Source organism: Bombina bombina, chromosome 8 (assembly GCF_027579735.1).
Source record: "Bombina bombina isolate aBomBom1 chromosome 8, aBomBom1.pri, whole genome shotgun sequence".
NCBI classification, from domain to species: domain Eukaryota; kingdom Metazoa; phylum Chordata; class Amphibia; order Anura; family Bombinatoridae; genus Bombina; species Bombina bombina.
In genome coordinates, this window is record NC_069506.1 from 342,423,255 (window position 1) to 342,444,091 (window position 20,837).

Below are 20,837 nucleotides of genomic sequence, written 5' to 3' on the forward strand. Positions count from 1 at the left end.
CTCCATCCTCAACCCGAAAAGGCCCCACAAGCTCATCTTTGATGATACCAGCCCAAACCAGTACTCCACCTCCACCTTGCTGGCGTCTGAGTCGGACTGGAGCTCTCTGCCCTTTACCAATCCAGCCACAGGCCCATCCATCTGGCCCATCAAGACTCACTCTCATTTCATCAGTCCATAAAACCTTAGAAAAATCAGTCTTGAGATATTTCTTGGCCCAGTCTTGACGTTTCAGCTTGTGTGTCTTGTTAGTGGTGGTCGTCTTTCAGCCTTTCTTACCTTGGCCATGTCTCTGAGTATTGCACACCATGTGCTTTTGGGCACTCCAGTGATGTTGCAGCTCTGAAATATGGCCAAACTGGTGGCAAGTGGCATCTTGGCAGCTGCACGCTTGACTTTTCTCAGTTCATGGGCAGTTATTTTGCACCTTGGTTTTTCCACACGCTTCTTGCGACCCTGTTGACTATTTTGAATGAAACGCTTGATTGTTCGATGATCACGCTTCAGAAGCTTTGCAATTTTAAAAGTGCTGCATCCCTCTGCAAGATATCTCACTATTTTTGACTTTTCTGAGCCTGTCAAGTCCTACTTTTGACCCATTTTGCCAAAGGAAAGGAAGTTGCCTAATAATAATGCACACCTGATATAGGGTGTTGATGTCATTAGACCACACCCCTTCTCATTACAGAGATGCACATCACCTAATATGCTTAATTGATAGTAGGCTTTCGAGCCTATACAGCTTGGAGTAAGACAACATGCATAAAGAGGATGATGTGGTCAAAATACTCATTTGCCTAATAATTCTGCACTCCCTGTATACAGTACTTGAATTTGTCTGTATATTTCTTAACCTTCTACTGACTCTGTTGGCCAGAACTAGGTTCTGGAATAGCAACGTCCAATTCCATAGATTTAGACTAAATAAAGACAAAGCAAAGAAGTTTGAAAAATAGTAAATGAGAGTATAACCCTCTTAACGATTAAGAATACTATCTAAATATTTTCAAGTAATGACAGTATAATTTGCAATTGTTTGTTTAGTTGGCAAAGCAATAGAACTTCAACAGAGGTTATAAAGAAAGTAAGAGGTAAACTGTACATTCAGCAAGCAGCTATTGTAAAAACAATCGCCAGATCCCTGCAAGAGAAATAAAAATAGAGTCTGGAAGTACTAGTGATGCTTTGCAGAAGGAGACCAGAGCTGTGTGAAGCTGCAATGTGAAAGCCTGGGACCGTACTTAGGTTTGTGGTGTAACAGAATAAAAAGATGCAGTTGATTGAGATGAAAGGATACAGGACACTGAGCACAAAACAGACGGGAGTATAAAACACAACGGACTAGGAGGGTAACGGGAACCCACAATGGTCAAAATGAATAAGATGTGATTTGTGCTGTTATTTACCTGACAGCAAGAGAGAGTGAGAGAGATCAGAGCTGGGTATCAGAGGAGGAGCCATATTGCAGCAAAGTTAAATATTATTTCAATAGAGATCAAAACCAGCAGACCTATAGTCATCACAACATCAGAATAATGGTATTTCAACTGGACATCATTACAGAATTGAAAAGCCTCTGCATCCACAATTCAAGATACCAAGAGAACGAAGAAAAATTGATAATAGGAGTAAATTAGAAAGTTGCTTAAAATTGCTGTTCTACCTGAATCACGAAAGTTTAATTTTGACTAGACTGTCCCTTTAACATTTAGCATGGGTCAAACAATACATACATTTCGCTGTGGAAGAAATGTCCTACTTTCAAACCCATTAAAATGTCATTTTTATGTTGCAATCGCAGAATTCACTTGATGTGGTGGCAACATGAGGGGCTAACACTACAGTGTATAAAACCTACATTTAAATATGGTGCAGGACATTTTCAGTGTGGGATACTTTGCTTATTCTGGCAACTTGAACACAATGAAATACACTGATCAAGTACTCCTCTATTCTACATTGGTGCACCATCCCTTGTAGAAGAGGATTCCAGCAGGGTAATTATTGTAAACACACACTAATTAAGTTGTGCCAGGCATATCTGAAGTCCAAAAAAGAGTAATGAGTGCTAATTTGTATAGCTTTAGCTCCACAATCACCAGACCTTAATTCCATACAACATCTTTGGGAACATTTAAAAAGGGAAAAGACAAAAGTCACTGATTGTAAAATGCTGCACAAAGATACAGATACAGTTAAAGCAGTCATTAAGGTAAATGATGGTCATACCAAATAATGACAATTTTGTATTTTCAGTATGCACCACCATTTACCTTAATGACTGCTTTAACTCTGACATTGATTTGTGTATTACTTTTATAATGGAAATGGTGTATTTCTGTTTGACAAATATGTATATTTTTGTTAAATAAATGGATTCAGACCCTACCATATATTTATCTAACATTGGTTAATGGTAACCATATTTTAGTCACAAGATCAGCATAAGAGAGTAAATTGCTCCTGTGGCCTGTATTCATCTTTCATGGGGACAAGATGGTTTTACAGATTTGCTACAAATCTATGTTGTTAGTGCTGTTGGATTGTGGTTCAGATCATAGATGCCCACACAAGGCCTTTGTGCTAGTTTTTGTGGAACCTGGGGAAAAGCAGAACAAAAAAATTGTGCTTTGTTGTGGCCACAACTTAAAAGAGCCCTGTGAAGGAGAAAACAGTAGACAGAGGGTACCTACAACCTTTGCTATTCTTTGACACTGTGCATTTTTAGGAAATACAGTGTTCTCCACACAAAATGTTGCCACCCGGGTGGCATTATGAAGTATAAATAAAAAGAGAGAAGCGCTCAACCCGGGACCGAACAATAGCATAATAGCTTGTTCTATGGCTGGTTACCACCCTAGCATAATAGCTTGTTCTATGGCTAGTTACCACCCTAGCATAATAGCTTGTCCTATGGCTAGTTACCACCCTAGCATAATAGCTTGTTCTATGGCTAGTTACCACCCTAGCATAATAGCTTGTTCTATGGCTAGTTACCACCCTAGAAGTAGCCTCTTTTTGCTCAATATGTGCCTTTAACAGAGAAGAACTTTCCTGGTAACTAGCCATAGAACAAGCTATTATGCTATTGTTCGGTCCCGGGTTGAGCGCTTCTCTCTTTTTATTTAGGCATTATGAAGTAGCCAGGTGGGGGTAGTATAATACTTTATAATATTATAAGATTTTCTGCTATCCAAATAAATTGCTTACAGGGATGTGCATTCTTCTATTTAGGGCTGAATATGGTGCATTTGGCTTGCGAATGCCATATTCGGCATTCAGATTGGCCTGATATAGCCGAATGCACATCCCTAATTGCATTATTTAACAAACATGTATTTAATAAAAATTTGTGCAAAAACATTGAATTTTTTTATTATTGGATCATTTTAGCCGGGTGGTAAGTGAAATCAGCCGGGTGGTGGACCTATTAAAAAGGTCCTGGGGAGAACACTGAAATATATTATTATTTGTGCATTTAATAGACAACTTAAATTATGCTTACCTGATAATTTTCTTTTCTTCTGATGGGAGAGTCCACAGCTGCATTCATAACTTTTGGGAATTCAGAACCTGGCCACCAGAAGGAGGCAAAGTCACCCCAGCCAAAGGCTTAAATACCTCCTTCACTTCACTCATCCCCTAGTTATTCTGCCAAGGGAACAAGGAACAGTAGAAGAAATATCAGGGTAAAAAAGGTGCAAGAAGAAGAAACTAAATCACAGCCGCCACATCGATAAACACGGGCGGGGAGCTGTGGACTCTTCCCATCAGAAGAAAAGAAAATTATCAGGTAAGCATAATTTAAGTCCATAGCTGCATTCATTACTTTTTGGAAAACAATACCCAAGCTATAGAGAACAATGAATGCAAACGAAGGGCGGGTACAGAAGACGGCTCCTTCAAAAGGCACCATAGCCTGAAATTACCCCCAAAAAATAAAAAATAACTGCCCATCAGTTAAACAACCGGCATTCCATGCTGGAAACCACTAAAAATCCTTAGATTCCACTGAGCACAATGGCTCAGAGGAGCCAAGTGACACAAGGCTCCAAAATCTCATAAACTTATCCAAAGGAAATGCACCTCCACCTACCCCCGAAGGGGAATGACGGAGTACCCAAAAGGAAATCCAAAGGACCGAACTCAAGACAAGTGAAACGAAGGTGGTTACAGGACAACCACCCAAGGAAAATAACTCTCTAAGAAGACCCTTTCCCAAGAGACACTCCCAACCTATGAGAGAGCGATCGTGAGGAAGAACAATAATCCAACCTCAGATGCTCTGACACAGCACCATATAACTAATGGTGCTCCAAGGAAGCCACGAGCTCCCCACTGAATCCTAGTCTAGCAGACACAACCCCTAAAACTAGCCAGATATAGGTAGGAAAACCATATCAGGACAGCAGGAAACCCCGGAGCCCACCGACAGGATGGAAAACTAACTGTCCCAAGGAAAAAGAGCTCACTGTTAAACACAGAACACAACTAACAGAACTCGCAAGTTCCAGCTTCAGGGCAGCAAAGCTGACCTTAAGTCCTCAAGGGACCCCATCCCACAGAGAGAGACAAATTATCGACGGAAACTCCCGCCAGGAATCCAGCCCCCAGAGACATCCAACACTTGCAGCAATGCAACCAGTGGAGAAGGAACACCCGAGACCCCCCCCCCCCCCAGGGAGGATAGCAGGGTCAAGAGCAAGTACACGGTCAGATCCAAGAGAGCCAACAGATCTCCGACCTCTCCTCCAAGGACCCAAACCAAAAAAAGGGCTGATAACATCCGCCACAAGGAGAGTGGAGGTCCAAGAGGAACTAACCCATTGGAGAACCAATCTGACTAATTACTAGCAACTGCCACAATATAAGGCTTGCAAGCACACATACCAAGTGCAAGTAGATGCCGCTGGTTTCAAACTGCAAACCTTCCGCTTGCTAGACAGCAAAAGCTAAACATCAGGCTACTAGAGCTGGCTCTACATGCTCAAATTCCTCTAAGAAGGAACACATTCTTAAAAGGGGAGATAGGGCACCAACTAGTACCAGAGCCATCCCCCTCTGACATCCCACACACAAGGAGGGCAGAAAAGAATCTTTGAACGAGAAGATAAGGACCCACAGGGTCTCCATGGAACTGTATACTTCCAAATCCTCCCCAGAAAGACAAAAGCCAAAGGGACCACTTCCCCCGCCATAGGCAAGGTGAAGAGACCAAAGAGAATGGTATAACACTACCATTGAGAAATAACCCAACGGTTAGTACTACCAGCTCAGTTGAGACAAACAACATCAAACCCACCTCAAATGCAAACCGCAGATCCACCTGAAACAAAGCAAACTAAACTTCAGGCCGATACCAAATCTTCCATGAGAGAAAAAAACCAACCCTCTTAAGGGAAAAGCGGACGTTCTAAACCTTAAAGCTTGAAACTGAACCGCCCAGGACCGAGTGCAGTGATCCGGACCTCAAAAATCTCAGACAAGAGACATGGCCCTAGGCCAGACCCCCGAAACACGGGACAGGCCGTATGTCCTAAGAAAGCACCAAGTTGCCTCATACGGAGAAGGGCATTCTAGGTAGAGCATTCCACGACTTCGTGGCCTTGAACATTGGACACTCGCAAGAGACTTAGACCATATATCATAGAAGACATCTAGACAGGCCCCAGAGATAGCAATTCGCACCCACAGGTGGAGCAGAATCCTGGATCCTCCTCTTGCAACCCCAGAACCCAAGAGCTCCTAGATGTTTTAGGGCAACACTCCAAGTCCAAGGACCCCGGAGTTTACCAGAGACAGGTCTACATAAAATAGAGACATACCACAGTAGCGGGATTCAACACGCCACCTTAACCATGTGGGCAACTAGGCGACCCACTAGGCTACACCAACGAGCGTAACACGCCTCTTAGATGGAAAGACACAGATCCTCACAGGATCAGCCTCCCAGAAAAACCTGTACCAGGAATAACAGACAACCCCAGAAATCCCACTGAGAAGCGGACCAGAGGCGGTTGCCAAGGAAAAAAGGAGAGAAAAACAACCCCTGCGCTCCAACTTATAAGAGCGTGCGAGAAAATGAAAAAGGGGGGGACGGACATACCCAAACTTCCTGACTCAGATGACCAGACCATTCAAGAAGGCAGAACCAGTCCTCGCAACCTCAAGGAGTACCTGCGACTAGGTTACAAGAAAACCAGACACCAGGAAAATACAAAGATTGAAACGAAAAACGTTATCCAAACTGGTACCCCAACTGTCCCGCAGTCATCCCAACCTCCAAACCCCTTGGGAATGGAGAACCTCAATACCGAGGCCAAAAAACCCTCCAGGACTCACGAGGAGTCGTAGACGGATCCCCACAAAAGGGACGGCAGAGAACCTACAGTATACAATCCCTCCGACACTCCGTTCATCGAGGACGAGGAAGAAGTTGACGTATAGGAAAACGAAACACCTCATAAATGGAACACTCCAACAAGTTAACGACTCAACACCCAACAGGATAACCGGCACCCCGTGGGTGACGTGAACCCTAAGGAACAGCAGCTAGCGCCCGACCAGTACCTGCCTGGTACAAGGAACACCTGAACTGTCCAAGGTCCAAGAAAAATCGAAGTCCCAAAGGGATCGAAAACATAAACTATAATCATAACTTAGTTCTGATATATAAAACACGCAGTTTCCAAATAAGTACGCACGCGACCACAAAATCGCAAGTATCAGTTCCAGAGAAGAAATGTTCCCAAATGGAAAAATAATAGACATAAGCTTCCTAAAACAAATCAAATATATCCTAACTGGATTTAAATAAAATGAAGGCAGCGCTTGAAGGTGAACGCCCAAGGAAAACGGCACGCCAACCGGACCAGCCGATTAGAGGCTCCATCCTCCCAAGCTCAGAACTGGAACGGATACTTAAAAGAAAAGAAAAACAGAGATGTTAAAGAGATTGTCTTCATCACTACACATCTAACCCAGCTTGCCGTTTGGCACAGCAGACCGAGGATCCCTCAGCCCCGTAGGACTGGAATCCTCTAGCACTGCCAAAACATGCCTTAGTAGGACACGAAAACGTGCCAGTCTATAACGGAAGACAAAATGTTCCCTCACCGGATCAAAAAATGTCCCCGGCCCTGAGGATGGGGCCCCTGAAGCCTCAGAGGCCATAGCTTCCCCAGAAGGTCAAACGGACTTAGGCGATCCCACAAACAACGAACCCTGGTTATCTTAAAAACACTTCACTAGGAAGATATAAATGCGCCAGCGCCATAGATATGGCCATGCGGAACCATGCTGTAACCTCTGGAGGAAACAAGCCGCATTCCGGAGGTGTAACGGTCCTAGGGACACCTGCCTGCGTAGCAAAGGAAGGTTATGGGGCAGGGGGCTCTTGGAACATAGAGTCCTCAGGGGCGGATGGCTCAGCGCACTCTACATTACCTGACTCGGGGGAAGAGAGTATTCTAGAATGGCAATCGGAACATAACTGATGGCCATGGATAACCCTGGCCATTTCATACTCTTCACAAGATGAATCGGAGATGTCCGTCACCAAAAAATCAGAATCCTCCATAACTTGGAGAATACAATTATGGACAAACACTAACGGCACCTTACACCTCCAATGGCTGGGGCACTCATCACCTCCTGTGAATTAGACAACTAACGAACAGACTCTCTCCGTCGTCACTCGGTCAAGATGCAGAAACGTGACCACACCCAGTCACGAGGTGCAACATGTAAGCCAAAAAAGCACACCAGTCCCTCGGACCGCGCAAACTGATGAAATAAGCCGATATGTCAGAATAGCCATGAGCCCAAGTATCACTACACAATAGCAAACAAAATCACATAGCAAACATGATTAAAGTCCCCCCTGTTCAATAACGCAGCTCAGAAGATATTAACCCTTGATTCCATAAGATAAAGGAGTCCCACTAGGACCCTGACTTCTTTCGTTCAACATTACATTCACATATCGAAATAAAATGAAACAATCTTACTGGAATCTACGCCGTGGAAAAGGAACAGGGCCCTTCAAGTGTGACAGATAGTAGCCTCGCTTCTGACATGGACTTGAGTGAATAAAGGTAGGCAGCGAAACTCGTCAACACTGATTGCCCAGGAGCTGCTACTATGAGTCGGGATGGTTTCACAGAAAGACTCTCCCTACATTTCCGGACTCTAACTTTCACCCATGCTCTCACTGAGAGGCTGACAGGATTACTTAAAACTCCAGTCCCATTCGAAGAGTACTACCCTCCATGAGAGACTATCTTCAATCTCCTGACACTTCTCTGCCAACCTCCTGAGACGAAAGGCAAAGAATGACTGGGAGAAGAGGGAAGTGGGGGAGGTATTTAAGCCTTTGGTTGGGGTGTCTTTACCTACTCCTGAAGGCCAGGTTCTGAATTCCCAAAAGTAATGAATGCAGCTGTTGACTCTTCCCGTTTAAGAAGAAAATAAATTTATATGACGCCCTTAAAGGGACAGTCAACAAGAAAACTGTTATTGTTTAAAAATATAGATAATGCCTTAACTACCCATCCCTCAGCTTTGCACAACCAGCATTGCTATAATAATATACTTTATAACATTGAAACCTATAAATATCTGCCTGTTTCTAAGCCATTAAAGACAGCCTGTGACAGACCCCTCTGTCAGTACTGGAAGGGTTAACTTTGTTCAGCTTTGAGAAACTATTTTCTAAAGACAGGTTTCCTGGCAGCAGCTATTGTTTACTGTAATTAAGTTTAAGTGATAAGCGTTCACATTGTTTAATCACCTCCAGAGTTCAGACTGCCAGGTGTGAAAAAGGACTCCATTGTTTTCTTGTGTTTAATTGTTTATCTGGTTAAGTAATGTAATTCTATTGTATCCTGTAAAAGGGCTTCTTCCCTCTATCTAATCTCTTCCAACCCCCATCTGGTCTCCTAGGGGAGTTCTGCATAAATACTGGGCATATAGCCCTCAATAAAGACATTCTTCTGTTTTACCCTCAAGATGGAGCTTGGACTCGTGTTTGGGGGGAATTAACTGGGTTTGTGTGTTGCTGATCCCGTATTCAGGGCATCTTTCCCCTGGTATTAACCCTTGATATCCGGGTTATACCATAACACAGCCTCTTATCACATGATTTGTATTTGCTTTTCACAACAGGGGAGTTCTAGTTCATGTGAGCCATATAGATAACATTGTGCAGAACACAGCACTAATTGGCTAAAATGCAAGTCAATAGATAATAACTAAAAGTAATGTGATCAGGGGGCTGTCAGAAGATGCTTAGATACAAGGTAATCACAGAGGTAAAATGTATATTAATATAACTGAGATAAGGAGCAGTCTGCAGATGCTTAGATACAAGGTAATCACAGAGGTAAAATGTATATAAATATAACTGAGATAAGGAGCAGTCTGCAGGGGCTTAGATACAAGGTAATCACAGAGGTAAAAAGTATATTAATATAACTGAGATAAGGAGCAGTCTGCAGAGGCTTAGATACAAGGTAATCACAGAGGTAAAAAGTATATTAATATAACTGAGATAAGGAGCAGTCTGCAGAGGCTTAGATACAAGGTAATCAGAGGTAAAAAAGTGTATTAATATAACTGAGATAAGGGGCAGTCTGCAGAGGCTTAGATACAAGGTAATCAGAGGTAAAAACAAAATTTATGCTTACCTGATAAATTTATTTCTCTTGTGGTGTATCCAGTCCACGGATCATCCATTACTTGTGGGATATTCTCCTTCCCAACAGGAAGCTGCAAGAGGATCACCCACAGCAGAGCTGTCTATATAGCTCCTCCCCTAACTGCCACTACCAGTCATTCGACCGAAGACAAGCAAGAGAAATGAGAAACTATAGGGTGCAGTGGTGACTGTAGTTTAAAAATAAAAAACACCTGCCTTAAAATGACAGGGCGGGCCGTGGACTGGATACACCACAAGAGAAATAAATTTATCAGGTAAGCATAAATTTTGTTTTCTCTTGTAAGGTGTATCCAGTCCACGGATCATCCATTACTTGTGGGATACCAATACCAAAGCTATAGGACACGGATGAAGGGAGGGACAAGGCAGGCGCTTAAACGGAAGGCACCACTGCCTGCAAGATAGCCTCCGAAGAAGCAAAAGTATGAAGCGAAGACCAAGTCGCCGCCTTACAAATCTGTTCAACAGAAGCCTCATTTTTAAAAGCCCATGTGGAAGCTACCGCTCTAGTAGAATGAGCTGTAATCCTTTCAGGAGGCTGCTGGCCAGCAGTCTCATAAGCTAAGCGTATTATACTCCTTAGCCAAAAAGAAAGAGAGGTTGCCGAAGCCTTTTGGCCTCTCCTCTGTCCAGAGTAGACAACAAACAATGCAGATGTTTGACGAAAATCTTTAGTAGCTTGTAAATAAAACTTTAAAGCACGAACCACGTCAAGATTGTGTAAAAGACGTTCCTTCTTTGAAGTAGGATTAGGACACAGTGACGGTACAACAATCTCCTGATTGATATTTTTATTAGATACCACCTTAGGTAGAAAACCAGGTTTGGTACGTAACACTACCTTATCTGCATGAAAAATGAGATAAGGGGAATAACATTCTAAAGCAGATAACTCCGAAACTCTTCAAGCCGAGGAGATAGCTACTAAAAACAGAACCTTCCAAGATAAGAGCTTAATATCTATGGAATGCAAAGGTTCAAACGGAACCCCTTGAAGAACCTTAAGAACTAAATTTAAACTCCAAGGCGGAGCAACAGGTTTAAACACAGGCTTGATTCTGACTAAAGCCTGACAAAACGCCTGCACGTCTGGAAATTCAGCCAGACGTTTGTGCAAAAGAATAGACAGAGCAGAAATCTGTCCCTTTAAGGGACTAGCTGACAAACCCTTCTCCAATCCTTCTTGGAGAAAAGATAATATCCTAGGAATCCTGACCTTACTCCATGAGTAACCCTTGGATTCACACCAATGAAGATATTTACACCATATCTTATGATAGATTTTCCTGGTGACAGGCTTTCGCGCCTGTATTAAGGTATCAATGACCGACTCGGAGAAACCACGCTTTGATAAAATCAAGCGTTCAATCTCCAAGCAGTCAGCCGCAGAGAAATTAGATTTGGATGGTTGAAAGTACCCTGAAGTAGAAGGTCCTGTCTCAGAGGCAGAGTCCATGGTGGAAAGGATGACATGTCCACCAGATCTGCATACCAAGTCCTGCGTGGCCACGCAGGTGCTCTCAAAATTACTGATGCTCTCTCCTGCTTGATCTTGGCAATCAGACGAGGGAGCAGAGGAAACTGTGGAAACACATAAGCCAGGTTGAAGGACCAAGGTGCTGCTAGAGCATCTATCAGCGCTGCCTTGGGATCCCTGGACCTGGATCCGTAACAAGGAAGCTTGGCGTTCTGGCGAGACGCCATGAGATCCAGTTCTGGTTTGCCCCAACGTTGAATCAACTGTGCAAACACCTCCGGATGGAGCTCCCACTCCCCCGGATGAAAAGTCTGTCGACTTAGAAAATCTGCCTCCCAGTTCTCTACTCCTGGGATATGGATAGCTGATAGATGGCAAGAGTGAATCTCTGCCCATCAAATTATCTTTGAAACCTCCAACATCGCTAGGGAACTCCTTGTTCCCCCTTGATGGTTGATGTAAGCTACAGTCGTGATGTTGTCCGACTAAAATCTGATGAACCTCACTGCCGCTAGCTGAGGCCAAGCCTGAAGAGCATAGAATATCGCTCTTAGTTCCAGAATGTTTATTGGAAGGAGTGCCTCCTCCTGAGTCCACGACCCCTGAGCCTTCAGAGAGTTCCAGACTGCACCCCAGCCCAGAAGGCTGACATCTGTTGTTACTATTGTCCAATCTGGCCTGCGGAAGGTCATACCTTTGGACAGATGGACCCGAGATAGCCACCAGAGAAGAGAATCCCTGGTCTCTTGATCCAGATTTAGTAGAGGGGACAAATCTGTGTAATCCCCATTCCACTGACTGAGCATGCAGAGTTGCAGCGGTCTGAGATGTAGGCGGGCAAACGGAACTATGTCCATTGCCGCTACCATTAAGCCGATTACTTCCATACACTGAGCCACCGAAGGGCGAGAAGTATAATAAAGAACACGGCAGGAATTTAGAAGTTTTGACAACCTGTCCTCTGTCAGGTAAATCCTCATTTCTACAGAATCTATCAGAGTTCCCAGGAAGGAAACTCTTGTGAGAGGGGATAGAGAACTCTTTTTTTCGCTCACTTTCCACCCATGAGACCTCAGGAATGCCAGAACAATGTCCGTATGGGACTTGGCACTTTGGAAATTCGACGCCTGTATCAGTATGTCGTCTAAGTAAGGGGCTACTGCTATGCCCCGCGGCCTTAGGACCTCCAGAAGTGACCCCAGAACCTTCGTAAAGATTCTTGGTGCCGTAGCTAACCCAAAGGGAAGAGCCACAAACTGGTAATGCCTGTCTAGGAAGGCGAACCTGAGAAACCGATGATGATCTTTGTGTATCGGAATGTGAAGATAAGCATCCTTTAAGTCCACGGTAGTCATGTATTGACCCTCCTGGATCATAGGTAGGATGGTTCGAATAGTCTCCATTTTGAAAGAGGGGACCCTGAGAAATTTGTTTAGGATCTTGAGATCTAAGATTGGTCTGAAGGTTCCCTCTTTCTTGGGAACCACAAAGAGATTTGAATAGAAGCCTTGCCCCTGTTCTTCCTTTGGAACTGGGTGGATCACTCCCATAACTAGGAGGTCTTGAACGCAATGTAAGAATGCCTCTCTCTTTATCTGGTCTGCAGATAATTGTGAGAGGTGAAATCTTCCTTTTGGGGAAGAAGCTTTGAAGTCCAAAAGATATCCCTGGGACACAATTTCCAACGCCCAGGGATCCTGGACATCTCTTGCCCAAGCCTGGGCGAAGAGAGAAAGTCTGCCCCCTACTAGATCCGTTACCAGATCGGGGGCTGATATTTCATGCTGTCTTAGAGGCAGCAGCAGGCTTCTTGGTCCGCTTACCTTTGTTCCAGGCCTGGTTAGGTTTCCAGACCGGCTTGGACTGGGCAAAATGTCCCTCTTAGGGGAAGTTGATGCCGCGTTCGTCTTAAAGTTTTGAAAGGCACGAAAATTAGTTTGTTTGGTCCTTAATTTATTAGACCTATCCTGAGGAAGGGCATGACCTTTTCCTCCAGTAATATCAGAAATGATCTCCTTCAGTCCAGGCCCGAATAGGATCTGCCCCTTGAAGGGAATGTTGAGAAGCTTAGACTTTGAAGTAACGTCAGCTGACCAGGATTTAAGCCATAGCGCCCTACGCTCCTGAATAGCAAATCCTGAGTTCTTAGCCGTTAGTTTGGTTAAATGAACAACGGCGTCAGAAACAAATGAATTGGCTAGCTTAAGCGCTTTAAGCTTGTCAAGTATATCATCCAATGGGGTTTGTACCTGTAAGGCCTCTTCCAGTGACTCAAACCAGACGGCCGCAGCAGCAGTGACCGGGGCAATGCATGCAAGAGGCTGGAGAATAAAACCTTGTTGAATAAACATTTTCTTAAGGTAACCCTCTAACTTTTTATCCATTGGATCTAGGAAAGCACAACTGTCCTCGACGGGGATAGTTGTACGTTTAGCTAGGGTAGAAACTGCTCCCTCCACCTTAGGGACCGTTTGCCATAAGTCCCGTGTAGCGGCATCTATTGGAAACATTTTCTTAAAAATAGGAGGGGGAGAGAACGGTACACCTGGTCTATCCCATTGCTTAGTAATAATTTCTGAAAACCTTTTAGGTATTGGAAAAACATCAGTGTAAACAGGCACAGCATAGTATTTAACTAATCTACACAATTTCTCTGGCACTATAATGGTGTCACAGTCATCCAGAGTAGCTAAAACCTCCCTGAGCAACACGCGGAGGTGTTCAAGCTTAAATTTAAATGTAGACATATCAGAATCAGGTTGAAGCATCTTCCCCGAGTCAGAAAAATCACCCACAGAAAGAAGCTCTCCTGCCTCAGCTTCTGCATATTGTGAGGGGATATCAGACATAGCTACTAAACCGTCAGAGTGCTCTGTATTTTTTCTAGTCCCAGAGCTGTTTCGCTTTCCTTGTAACCCTGGTAGTTTGGACAATACCGCTGTAAGGGTATGATCCATAACTGCCGCCATGTCTTGTAAAGTAAATGCCAGGGGCGCGCTAGATGTACTTGGCGCCTCTTGAGCGGGAGTCAAAGGTTCTGACACGTGGGGCGAGTTAGTCGGCATAACTTCCCCCTTGTCAGTTTCCTCTGGTGATAAATCTTTTAAAGACAGAATATGATCTTTATAACTTAAAGTAAAATCAGTACATTTGGTACACATTCTAAGGGGGGGTTCCACAATGGCTTCTAAACATAATGAACAAGGAGTTTCCTCTATGTCAGACATGTTTAAACAGACTAGCAATGAGACCAGCAAGCTTGGAAAACACTTTGATAAATGTAAACAAGCAAAAAATAAAAACGGTACTGTGCCTTTAAGAGAAACAAACTTTGTCAGAAATTGAAAAACAGTGATAAAAAGCAGTAAATCTTACAAAATTTTTACAGTGTGTATAATAGACTAACAGAGCATTGCACCCACTTGCAAATGGATGATTAACCTCTTAGTTTCAAAACCGGATCAAAAAAACGATATAAACGTTTTTCAACAGTCACAACAAACTGCCACAGCTCTGCTGTGGCCCTACCTGCCCATATAACGATTTTGAAAGGCACAAAAACCCCTCAGAGAGGTCCCAAGTGTTCAGGAGACTCCTTCAGGGAAACTGGATGTCTCAAGCTGCAAAATCTGATGCGCATTTAGGCGCGAAAATAGGCCCCTCCCACCCTGTATTCACAGTGAGAGGGCCTAACAAAACTAACCCTAGACAAAATCTAGCCAGCCATGTGGAAAAAACTGGGCCCCAATAAAGTTTTATCACCAATATGTATAAAAAAACGTTTAAAACACTTCCAGCAAACGTTTTATTTTTCAGCAATGTGAGAAAGTAATAAGAATATTACCTTTTACAGCAAGCATGATACAAGTCGTTATTAAATCACTGTAATCAGGCTTACCTTAAACAACTCCGGTATTAACAGCATTTTCTAGCATATTCTTTCTCTAGAAAAATTTAAACTGCACATACCTCATAGCAGGAGACCCTGCACACCATTCCCCCAGCTGAAGTTACCTCTCTCTTCAGTTATGTGTGAGAACAGCAATGGATCTTAGTTACAACCTGCTAAGATCATCAAAGACCACAGGCAGACTCTTGTTCTATTTTCTGCCTGAGGCTAAAATAGTACAACTCTGGTACCATTTGAAAATAACAAACTTTTGATTGAAGATAAACTAAGTAAACACCACATCTCTCTAGCTACTTCCTTTTTTGTCGAGAGCTGCAAGAGAATGACTAGTAGTGGCAGTTAGGGGAGGAGCTATATAGACAGCTCTGCTGTGGGTGATCCTCTTGCAGCTTCCTGTTGGGAAGGAGAATATCCCACAAGTAATAGATGATCCGTGGACTGGATACACCTTACAAGAGAAAAGTATATTAATATAACTGAGATAAGGGACAGTCTGCAGAGGCTTAGATACAAGGTAATCATGGAGGTAAAAAGTGTATTTATATAACTGAGATAAGGGGCTGTCTGCAGAGGGTTAGATACAAGGTAATCACAGAGGTAAAACGTATATTAATATAACTGAGATAAGGGGCAATCTGCAGAGGCTTAGATACAAGGTAATCACAGAGGTAAAACGTGTGTTAATATAACTGAGATAAGAGGGCAGTCTGCAGAGGCTTAGATACAAGGTAATTACAGAGGTAAAAAGTATATTAATATAACTGAGATAAGGAGCAGTCTGCAGAGGCTTAGATACAGGGTAATCACAGAGGTAAAAAGTATATTAATATAACTGAGATAAGGGGCAGTCTGCAGAGGCTTAGATACAGGGTAATCACAGAGGTAAAAAGTATATTAATATAACTGAGATAAGGGGCAATCTGCAGAGGCTTAGATACAAGGTAATCTCAGAGGTAAAAAGTATATTAATATAACTGAGATAAGGAGCAGTCTGCAGAGGCTTAGATACAGGGTAATCACAGAGGTAAAAAGTATATTAATATAACTGAGATAAGGGGCAGTCTGCAGAGGCTTAGATACAGGGTAATCACAGAGGTAAAAAGTATATTAATATAACTGAGATAAGGGGCAATCTGCAGAGGCTTAGATACAAGGTAATCTCAGAGGTAAAAAGTATATTAATATAACTGAGATAAGGGGCAATCTGCAGAGGCGTAGATACAAGGTAATCACAGAGGTAAACAGTATATTAATATAACTGAGATAAGGAGCAGTCTGCAGAGGCTTAGATACAAGGTAATTATCTATCTTTTAAAACAATAAAACTTCTGGTGCTGACTTTTCCTTTAAGGTGTCTAAAACTCTGATATGTGGTTACCATTTGTTAGGAAGTTGGCCATCACTGATTTTGATCATCAATTCTAAAAGGATAAGCTTGTAGAAAAAAATACAATTTCCCATACAACACTGAAATAATATTTACAATAGTGTGACGGAGAATGGATAATAAACGCCAATAAATGTGAATATGTCATTTAGATGTTAAAGACAAAGCAACACAAGTTATTAAAATGTTTAGAGTGATTATTATTATTAATTATGATAAATTGATATAATCATTTTTAGAAAACACTCACAGGGGCAGCCCTCAATAAATAAAAAAAGGAGCTGTCCCTGGCTTGGCGAAATAATGAGAGCTCTGCAATGGAGGACAAGGTACAGAGGTAGACCCCGGTGTATGATTATGCCTAAAACAAATCAAAATGACACTGTTCTCAGTGCACTGTACCTTAAATTCAATGTTATTTTTGTACATTAGGATTTTCTTTAATACTAATTAGTTTTTTAGTATTATGATAAAAACTTGCCACCTTTTAAGTAAAAGGGACACTGAATCCAAATCTTTTGTGATTCAGATAGAGCATGACATTTTAAGCAACTTTATAATTTACTCCTATTATCAAATTTTCTTCATTCTCTAGGTATCTTTATTTGAAATGTAAGAATGTAAGTTTAGATGCCGGCCCATTTTTGGTGAACAACCTGGGTTGTTCTTTCTGATTGGTGGATAAATTCACCCACTAATAAATAAGTGCTGTCCAGTGTACTGAACCCCAAAAGTAGCTTAGATGCCTTCTTTTTCAAATAAAGATAGCAAGAGAATGAAGAAAAATTGATATTAGGAGTAAATTATAAAGTCGCTTAAAATTGCTGCTCTATCTGAATCATGAAAGAAAAAATGTGGGTTCAGTGTCCCTTTAACAAAACAAGGAGACAGAAAAAAACTACTCCCAGTAGGGAGCGCCCAAAGACACCAAGCTAAGTGATGTATGTGTCTAACGTATGCACACCCAAAACTATAACAATCACCATGTGTACATATGCATATATATAGGTATGTATAGGACTTGTGTCACCCTGAAATAAACACAATGGCAGATCACAACTGGATAAAATGATAAAAGTGTGAGAATATGCGTCTTCAAAAAGTGTCCAACAATGTGTATGAAGTGGTGTTAGTGTCACCTTGCACTGAAACGGCTGCTGCTCTCCTCTCTCACTTCAACGGTGTAGAAAGGGAAATCAGACAGACAAGAGAGGCGTCTGTGCGAATCAGTATAATCTGAATATGCCTGATGAAACAGCATTGTGACACGCTGAGAAACGCGTCGCAGAGCCTTGAGAGGGTGAGCTAGTAAGCCCTCTCTGTTTTACTGCTTCAGTTGTTTTTATGACATGTTTTGTTTTCTAAGAAATAATTTGATTTCACTGTGAACCGGTGCACCATTCCTGAGTCAAACAGCTGATCTGGCGCTCTACAAATAACCAATAATAATAATCTGGGTCCTGGACCTGGCTTTGAGATCTCTTTGTATCCTGTAATCGGTAGTTCAGCTATCTGGATTGCCGAAAACATCCAGCCTGTTCCATATAGCACTCTGGTGTGCTCCATACAAATGACCACTGATTTGCACAGGCGCCTCTCTTGCCGGTCTGATTTCCCTTAGAACCACTTTTTAAATTGCAAGAAAAAAACTGAGATCTGTATGGTAGAAATGTTTACAGAATTACGCTGGGATATTAGAGACTATTTCATACACGCCCATGGAACGCCCATTTTACGAAAAAACAACAAATATGCTTTGGTTTATTGTACACATAAGCACAAATTTCTATGTGTTTTTTTGCATGTCCTGTGTACTTAGATTACTATTTATGCTGTGAACATTGAATACGATTTATTTTTGTGTAATTTACATACAAATTTCACTTTTTCATGAAATACAATTTTTGGTGAACAACTTTGTTACGATTTTTGATGCACTTTAACAATACAATTTTTTTCCTGAGTATTTTTGTGTGAATGCTTTAAATATTTGTTTTGTATGATTTTTAAATTACAATTTTCATTGTGCACTTTTGTAGTGTATCTATCTCCTTCCCTTGTTTTCAGGGTAAAAAGTGTATTTACGGAATTCCCCCAGGGAAATAGGACTGACAGCATTCTTCTGATTCGAAGTCAGACGCCTTATCCATTAGGCCACGCAGTCACGAGGACTGACGGCATTCTTCTGATTCGAAGTCAGACGCCTTATCCATTAGGCCACGCAGTCACGAGGACTGACGGCATTCTTCTGATTCGAAGTCAGACGCCTTATCCATTAGGCCACGCAGTCACGAGGACTGACAGCATTCTTCTGATTCGAAGTCAGACGCCTTATCCATTAGGCCACGCAGTCACGAGGACTGACGGCATTCTTCTGATTCGAAGTCAGACGCCTTATCCATTAGGCCACGCAGTCACGAGGACTGACAGCATTCTTCTGATTCGAAGTCAGACGCCTTATCCATTAGGCCACGCAGTCACGAGGACTGACGGCATTCTTCTGATTCGAAGTCAGACACCTTATCCATTAGGCCACGCAGTCACGAGGACTGACGGCATTCTTCTGATTCGAAGTCAGACGCCTTATCCATTAGGCCACGCAGTCACGAGGACTGACAGCATTCTTATGGAATCTCACAAGCCCAGATTGGCCCAAATCTCTGAGTCTGCTCCTACAATGTATACGATTTAAAACTGAAATATGAATGGTTTTACGGGAGTCACAATTTATATAGAACCAAGTGATAAAAATACAATTCTCCAAGGGGCATGAAACCAAAAATGTTATTGGGTGCAATTTTAAACAGCTTTCTAATTTACTTCTATTATCACATATTTTCTTCATTCTCTTGGTATCTTTTGTTGAAAATCAAGGCCATAAGTTTAGGCGCGGGCATGTGTCGGGGCACTATATGGCAGCATGATTGCAAGAATGTTATCCATTTGCAAGAGCACTAGATAGCAGCACGGATACCATTTAATGCTCCAAACGCCTAGATGTCTCTTCAACAAAGAATATCATGGGAACAAAGCAATTCTGACAAAAGAAATAAATCAGAAACTTTTTTTAATTGTTTGCTCTGTCTGTATCACAAAAGAAAATGTTTGGGTCTCATGTCCCTTTAATAGTTATGGTTATTTGGGAAAATAAATATTTATCACAAACGTCTTCATTTAAATTAAAAAGGACATAAAGCATTTTCTAGCAAATTGTTTTAGTAAAAATTACTTCTGCTTATTATAAAAAACAATAAATAGTGAAAAATAAGATTTAATTCAGTAAGTAACCTTCTATGCACCTTTAAACTTTGCCGTATCTACATTTCAAAGAAAACCCAAATTGTTTTGGGAGGAACAGAGGGAATTTAATTATGTTCATTGAATTAGCATTTTTTACCCATCCTTTTTGATGCTCCCATAGACTTTGCTATATTGTCTGAGACTACGGATATCCTTGGGTGAGCGGATAAAGAAGCCGTTATCTACTCCTTTATCCGTCAAACTTCACTGACATGCTGGGCTTCATCTGTCATTACCAAAAAGTGCTCTAAAGAGTTTGGCTAATTGATTTCCTTAAATTGTGGCTTTTTTCCTTTGGGCACAATGAGATACCATACGAGTATAAAAGTCGCCATTATCCAACCAAACCAATAAGAAATCTCCCTACTTGTTGAGCTTCAGTCCTTTTCCACGAGAAAATAAACCATGAATGTCTCACTATCTTATTCCCTTTCATTTTCTTTTGTTACCGGCCTTACCTTAATGGGACTTCTTCCTTTGGGAAGTTTATGTAGTAACGCAGGAAGAATCTTTCCGAGTCTTCTCTTTCACCTTGTGTGACAACACTACCATTCAGTTTGGAAACAGACGGCAATCTAGGAGTTCATATGAGAGGAGAAGATTAGTTAGACCAACACTGATCTGCAATAAAATGCAAGCAGAGGGGAAGGCTCTTATCTGTCTTTTTCATGAAATCAATAGCCTTTCTCTCTCAGATCTCAGCGCCAAAGACTTAAACGCACGGCTGTGACCCCATGCACGGGAGAAATTCAACAATGTACAGCAAACGAGTCAAAGTGTGAATATAAATAGTGTATATGCATATAGGGAAAGATGTAACTTCTCAACAGGATAATATTACTGACTGCATTTGTAATGGTCACGAAATAGATTTGTGTTTTATAAAGTATATGGGCCACTTATTTCAATCAGACAAAAGAAAGGAAATCTAAGTAGCAAAAAAAAGACTCTGATAAGAGTTATGCTTAAAGTGACACGCTTAAAGTGACACGCTTAAAGTGACACGCTTAAAGTGACACGCTTAAAGTGACATGCTTAAAGTGAC

General features: G+C 42.0%; 1 protein-coding gene across 1 annotated transcript in view; it reads right to left on the minus strand.

The window, feature by feature from the left end:
- Positions 1-20,837, minus strand: part of TBCEL (tubulin folding cofactor E like) — a 307,875-nt gene that overhangs the window by 39,238 nt on the left and 247,800 nt on the right. Inside the window, 1 exon segment of the mRNA XM_053691582.1 lies at positions 20,251-20,367. Within this exon segment, the coding sequence (XP_053547557.1) occupies positions 20,251-20,367 (117 nt within the window).